The 7028-nt window shown below is 35.5% G+C and overlaps 1 protein-coding gene across 1 annotated transcript; it reads left to right on the top strand.

Annotated features, from left to right (window-relative positions):
- The first annotated feature begins 4170 nt into the window (after positions 1-4170).
- LOC110185329 (trypsin-1) lies at positions 4171-6711 on the top strand. Its single transcript, XM_020954106.2, has 3 exons — positions 4171-4567; positions 5776-6344; positions 6445-6711. The coding sequence occupies exons 1-3, from the start codon at positions 4171-4173 to the stop codon at positions 6616-6618; spliced, it is 1140 nt and encodes a 379-aa protein (XP_020809765.2). The 3' UTR covers positions 6619-6711.
- Positions 6712-7028: the final 317 nt, after the last annotated feature.

Genomic DNA, 7028 nt, shown 5'->3' with positions numbered 1-7028 from the left:
TTTTTAAAATATATTTTAGCAACTCCCTCGTAAACCACCCTTTGCTGAAACCTAATCCCTTTTATATTTTTTTTTCCATGATTCGTGCCGGTTTGCATTGACTTCTGTTTCGTTTGGCTTTTGCGGTGCCACTGCACTTGCGCAAAAGCTTAAACAAAACACCGAAACCCTACAAGAGTTATATTAACCCGAAACAGAAAACCCGTCTTGGGTATGGTCAGTAATGAAATAAAGCTGAATTGAGCCAACTTATTGGCGGCTACTTAGTATGCCCGGCCCGAGTTCGACACTCTCAAAAAAAAAAACGAAGAAAAAAAGGCAACATTCGGTTTCAAATTGGATTGTTGGTGGCTTATTAATTACCTCACAACCACACAATTGCGTGGCACATACATATAAAACACCCACTAGAAGGATGGGAGAGATCCGGAGGGGTTTTCCAGTGAGTTTTCAGGGGGGTTTTCACGGGGGTTTCGTAGCTTTGTGTGTAGAACCCACAAAAGGCGTTGGACAGTGGCGAGTAATACGAGTAATCCGAAAATGGAGCCCCTTTCGGACGATGAAGTCAACAGCCTGAACTCGTTTTGAAATTTAATTTCCTCTCTCTCTCTCTCGATTTCATTTATTATTTAAATTGAATTTGTGATTCGCCATTTGATTTTCCATATCCGAATGAAGAGCTCAAGAAAATTGAGAGTGACTTTGTTGATTTGTTGTACAATTTCATTTTTATTTTTTGCAAACTCGTTTTTGCATATTTCTCTGTCGTTTTGCTGTTGGTTACTTTCAAATGTCAAACGAAGTTGAAGGTGGTCCACAATGATATTTGATTTTTTCCTCAGCTATTCGTATATAATATGATTTATATTGAGTCATGTTGGAAATGAACGCAGCAGCACCAGGAGCCTTGAGAAGAAACAAAAGACTTGAGCAACAAACTTGTTTTCTGGTTTTGTTTTTTACTATTTTTTTTTTAATTCTTAAAATACCTATTAAAGTAAGATAATAATAAAGTTGCAAGAAGGTGAAGGAACTGATATTTAAAAGAGTATATATATAAATAATTTAACTAAAGGTATCATATATACTCTTCCCCCAATAAAATCCATAGAAGATGTCTGGTGAAAACTTTGCAAAATTCACCTTCCAAAAAAATGCATATTAAAAACGCATTAAAATGTTCAACTTGGGCCATTTATCATACCTTCACTTAGCGAATTCAATTAAATTCAATGCACGATGCGCCTGAAAATCCACAGATGGCAAAACAATTCCAAATGCGATTCCGAAAAGTCATAAGCAAAATCGTGTCCCGTCTCGGGTGAAACTTAATGAAGCCTTGAGAAAGTTGCTCAAGGCATCCTCTCCTCAGGTGACAATCATTAAAATAAAGCAACAAAATAGCTGGTTAACAAAATACAATAACCACAAACAAAACTGAAAAACTGCAGCATTAAAAAAAATATGCGATAATTGCTAACAAATTTGTACGACAAGCGGCATGCCAAACATGCAACAAAACAAAAGCCACAAACGCTTAAGACTAACTAACTGATTGTATTTTTATTTATTTATTTTTTCGGCCAAGACTTAAGAACTCTTGTTTTAAGCCAAGTCCAGCTTAAGGCAACATTTCCCCCTTGTCTTGCCTTAACTTCTGGTCTTAACCTGGTCTGTGGAGTGTTGTTGCTGTTGCATCTTCTCGGTTTCTGCAATGACCCAGTTTTATGCAAGTGGAACGCTTTTGACCAACAACTGCAACACGGCAACCAGCTATTGACCATAAATAGTAAGCCAGAGGAGTGAAATAGGAGAGAATACCGTTCGAAAAATATTAAAGTTTTAATAGCAGTGTATTATGAAATGGGCGGTAAAGATTTTAAGAGGTTTTTTGCTTGGAATTTGAATTTAAAAGTGGTTTTTAATTGCTTTTTAGAGGCTATATTTAATTTATGGAATTTCAGCTTTTAGTTCTATGCTTAAAATACATATGAAACTAATTATTAAATATATATAAATTTAATTAGAGGATTTTGTAAGACTTTTTGGCTTTCAATTAAAACGGAAAAGTAACTTTTAAATGCTTTAAAGATGGAGTATTTCATTTAAAGAATTTTAGTTATTAGTTTCTTATATGCAATTAGCTTAATTCAATTAAAATATATTTGAAAATAATTATAAAATAAATATATAAATTTAATTAGAGGTTTTTTGGTTGAACATTTTAATGGTAATTTGGGTTTAAGCAGCTCGAAATAATGAGGATTTAATTTCAAGAATTTTAGCTGTATATGTATCTATCTTAGTTAATTGGTTAAAAAATATGTATAATAATATAATATAATATAGAAGCAGACTACAATTATATTTTCAATAAAATTGTATTTAAAAAATCGGCAAAATATTGTTTTGCGATAATAACTTGTTACCAGTAATAATTGTTAAAGTTTTATAAGGAAAATATAAATTTTAATATATTTTTCTATATTTTACAAGACCAATATTAATCTTTCTTATTAATAAATTTAAATAAGTTTATTTTCTCATTTCTATAATCTTCAAATCTTGAAAATATCATGGAAAATCTTTTCTCCAAGTCATACAAAAGTGGCTGCAGAGGAAAACTCCTTGCCCCAAGACACACACTCCACTCGAATCCACTCAATGAGGCCTCGACTTGAGGTCTTTCTCAATGGAGGGCTTATAAAGAATTGACTCTGTCTCTGGCCAGGTTTCAGGTTTCATTCTGAGTGGAATTGTGGAGTGTCTTCAAGAGAGAGAGAGCAGAAACCAGTTTCTATTGGGATGCTGGATTGGCATGGAAGAACTTTCTTCTCATTGATTCTAGCGGCCTGCATATAAATAAATAAATTAAGAGACTTTCTTTCTGTCTGTGTGTGTCATCATCTATTCATCGACTCGAAAAAGCTAACGCCTCACCAAGGCCTGACCCAAATACTTGGTTGCTCTTTCACCATAGGTCAGAGCCAAAGACTTGGCCTGGTCTGGGCCGGGCTTAAACCTGGCTTGTACCTGGCTTTTCGTGCACCTTGTGTCATTATGTGTCTGGTTATCCGATCTCTTGGGGTCTTTTTTTGGGGCTGAATGTTGGACCAACAAAGCCAAGAGAAGGCAAGTATTTCCAGTCCTCTTTCGATTATATGCATCTTTATCGGCATCTTCATTAGTTTGACCCAATTTCATTGAAGAGTTCTTTTTACTTTCTATTTTTCCCTCGAACATCTTAAGAATATATATATTTTATGGATCTCTTGTTAAGCTTTTGATTTGGGGGAAGTCGATTTACTTTCATTTGAGGAAATCTCTTTCATTTTTTCTCGATTTTTATCGGCTATTATTATGATTATTAACATAGATGTGTGTGTGTGTGCCTGGGCGTTAGCCATGGCCACTTCCGTTTTGGTAGAGAAATGAAAACGAAAATTGGTAATAATTATTCAAATTTTTTATATATAAAAGAAGAGAAGGAAATTTAAGGGGAAGCAAGGGAAATGAACATTTATTTACCAGAAAAACTACTTTTATTTGGTACTTTTTTCAATTTGATTGAAAACCAAAACAAAATTAACCTTTATTAACCTTTTTTCTTCCTTACTTCACATGTGGTTTAACCTTTAATTATTTTCCATCAACCTTCTATCTGGGTCGCATATTGCCAATTTCTTTTGGCCATCAAAAAATCATTTATTTATGGGTCAAAACAAAAGAGTTATAAATCTCTATAACCCACAAATTGAGTGCTCTAATCGATCGATTTCGGGGCAAAAAGAAAGCTGATCGGACAATTAACATAATGATTTGATAAAGACAAAAGATGAAATCACTTTAAGGCCATCAAATGTTCTTTCTTCTTTTTATATATTTTGTTTTTTTTTTTTGCCAATTTTTGATATCTTGGCCTGATATATATTGACAAATGGTTTCGACTGCTCGCTGCGAAATCAGGTCAAGTGTTGATAAAGGGCTTTCGACTGATAAAATGTTTTGATGGACACTTTTAGCGGCTTCATTAAGTTGTATTTAAATATATTTAAATATTAAGATGGATCTGTTGGCCTATAAGAACCGTTAAATGTCCGGGGGAGAACCTCAGTTCGCATTTACCACGCGTTTCGTTCGGTTGGTCCCTCGTTTCGCTGGAATAAAATCATGAAATTCGATCCACCTCCTCTAGTGCTCCTCGTGGCAGTGTCTCTCCTCTGGAGCTGCCATGGTCGGGAGTATAATTACAAGCCGCCTGGTCGCGGTTACTTCTATCCAAAGCCACCAGCCAGATTACCACCTCGGCCAGTCGTCAATGGATCCGTGGTTATAACTCCAACATCGCCATCACCGCCGGGCATACAATCGGATTTCATTGACGATCTGATCGAGGGCCATAAGCAGCAAATCTTATCGAATGTCCTGGGCGTGGCCAGTGAAACTCCCTCGGATCCGGTCTCATCCTCATCCTCATCCTCATCCTCATCTTCAGCTCCATTTTCATTTTCCCCCCTTGAGGGCGGTGGTGCCAAGGCGTTCCGCGTTAATCGCTGTGCCAGCTGCAGTGAGTTTTCATAGGATAATACCATTGCTCTCTAACAATCCATAGAAATGGTACTGGTTTTAGTCTCGGAGGGGAAAATGAAACGATCCTGGCTAATCGCTGGCTAATAATTGCAAATTTTGAGTTGGTTATTGGTACGCCTATTGGGAAACGCATTAAATCGAAAAGTGTTTGTGGAACGTGCTGTGAAAATAGACAAACAACTTAATTTTTTGTTGCCATTTTAACAGAACTAAATGCTATAAATTACAAATTTACAGGTTTAAGTAAAGGAAACGCTTAAAATGTTTTATTAAAAAAATCAAATTTTCTATCACCTAGTTAAAAAACTTTTTGAAAAGTGCAAAAACTGTTAGTTGTAGAAATTCTAGAATATGTATTCTTTACTACCGATATAAAGCACATATATCACAATGTTTAAAAATCGAATTCTGTATCGATTTCAATGGTGTTTTATTTCCGATTATATTATTTCGATATTTATCGAACTGAATACATATTGATTTTACTTATATTGCAACTTTAAAGTATTTATTAATAGACATAGCATTATCATTTAATAATATGTATTTAAGTTATGGATATACCGATATTCTTCGAAATTTTTTTCTAAAACTAAAGCTTAGACTAAAACTTAAACCAAAGCTAAACTTTTTATTAAACGGATGATAAAATCATTAACAATTAATTTAATTTCTTTCATAATTAGTTCATATATACATCTTTTGAAAAAACAAGCTTCAAAAAGTAATACTAAACTATTTTAATACAATTTTTCTTTAAACAAAACTTGAAGCTTTTTAAAACTATACCTTAAAATTTCTTTACATATGAAGCTTTCTTATAAATTATTAATTAATTTCTCCATTTGTATATAAGAGGAGTAAGATTATTTGTTAATAGTAGTAAAAAAAACTTAAAAGCTGTATATGTAAAAAAACTATCTAAAACTTTAACTTAAATTTCTTATAAATGATTAATTTATATTATAATCTATATTTAAAATGAACTGATTTTCTAGTAAATTGTAGTACAAATTTTAAAAATTAAATTTAATTAGTTTTCTGGTTCGATTAATTGGCGTACAATCCCTCTCAAAACCCCCCTTTGGATTTAATTTCCCCCTCCTCTGACTGAGACACTTTTCCTGCTGAAGACCTCCCAGAGAGGAGATCCCCCACGAAAATTGCAAAATCCTCTTTTCACAGCCTGCGGTGTACCCAATGTGAATCGCATCGTGGGCGGCTCCCAAGTGCGGACGAATAAATATCCTTGGATTGCCCAGATCATACGCGGCACCTTCCTGTTCTGCGGCGGAACCCTAATCAACGATCGGTATGTCCTGACCGCCGCCCATTGTGTCCACGGGATGGACATGCGGGGCGTGTCCGTGCGCCTGCTGCAGCTGGACAGGAGTTCCACCCATTTGGGGATTACCCGTTCGGTGGCCTTCGCCCATGCCCATGTGGGCTATGATCCGGTGAGCCTGGTCCATGACATTGCCCTCCTGCGACTGGATCAACCGATCCCTCTGGTGGATCCCATTCGTCCCGCCTGTTTGCCAAGTAATTGGTTGCAAAACTTTGACTTCCAGAAGGCCATCGTGGCCGGTTGGGGTTTGAGTCAGGAGGGAGGCTCCACATCCAGTGTCCTGCAGGAGGTGGTGGTGCCCATCATAACGAATGCCCAATGTCGGGCTACATCTTATAGATCCATGATTGTGGATACTATGATGTGTGCGGGTTATGTCCAGACGGGTGGCAAGGATGCGTGTCAGGTGGGTGCTATAGAGAAGATTTCAGAAGGATTTTTCAGCGAATATATATATCTAGAATATAGATTTTTTCGTAATACATTTTATATACACATTTTTCCAGGGTGACAGCGGTGGTCCTTTGATAGTCAAGGATCGCATTTTCAGGCTAGCTGGTGTGGTATCCTTTGGCTATGGCTGTGCCAAGCCCGATGCTCCTGGTGTCTATACTCGAGTCTCTCGTTATTTGGATTGGATAGCAGTGAATACAAGGGACTCCTGCTATTGCATTAATTAGTTTAGTCATAAAAAAATAATACAATTTACAAGTAAAATGATATATTTATGCCTAGACCCATTTTTATAAAGGAAAATAAAACGATATAAATAATTTACGGGTGGGACTGTATTTTATATGGTTTTCTTTACAGACCATAAATTAAATGGTCTTTGAAATTACCAAATATATTTTTATTTTTATAAAGTCGAACAACATTTTTTTGCTAAACCCAAAAGATTTATTTACATCCCACAATCCAGTTCTCTTGTTGAGGTATTTATTACTTTATTTTTTGACCCACGCAACTCCCTCTCGATCGACATCTGGTTTTACTTTCTTAATGCAAAAGAAACATACGAAAAAAGATACAATTTGTACAAATATTTTGTGAAAAACTGGTTATTGAAAACCCTTTCACTTTTGTAAAC

This window comes from Drosophila serrata, unplaced genomic scaffold (assembly GCF_035046125.1).
Source record: "Drosophila serrata isolate PLE 108 unplaced genomic scaffold, ASM3504612v1 contig_217, whole genome shotgun sequence".
In the NCBI taxonomy this organism is placed as follows: Eukaryota; Metazoa; Arthropoda; class Insecta; order Diptera; family Drosophilidae; genus Drosophila; species Drosophila serrata.
The sequence above is the reverse complement of the archived record's forward strand: the minus strand, read 5'-3'. Positions and strand labels throughout refer to the sequence as shown.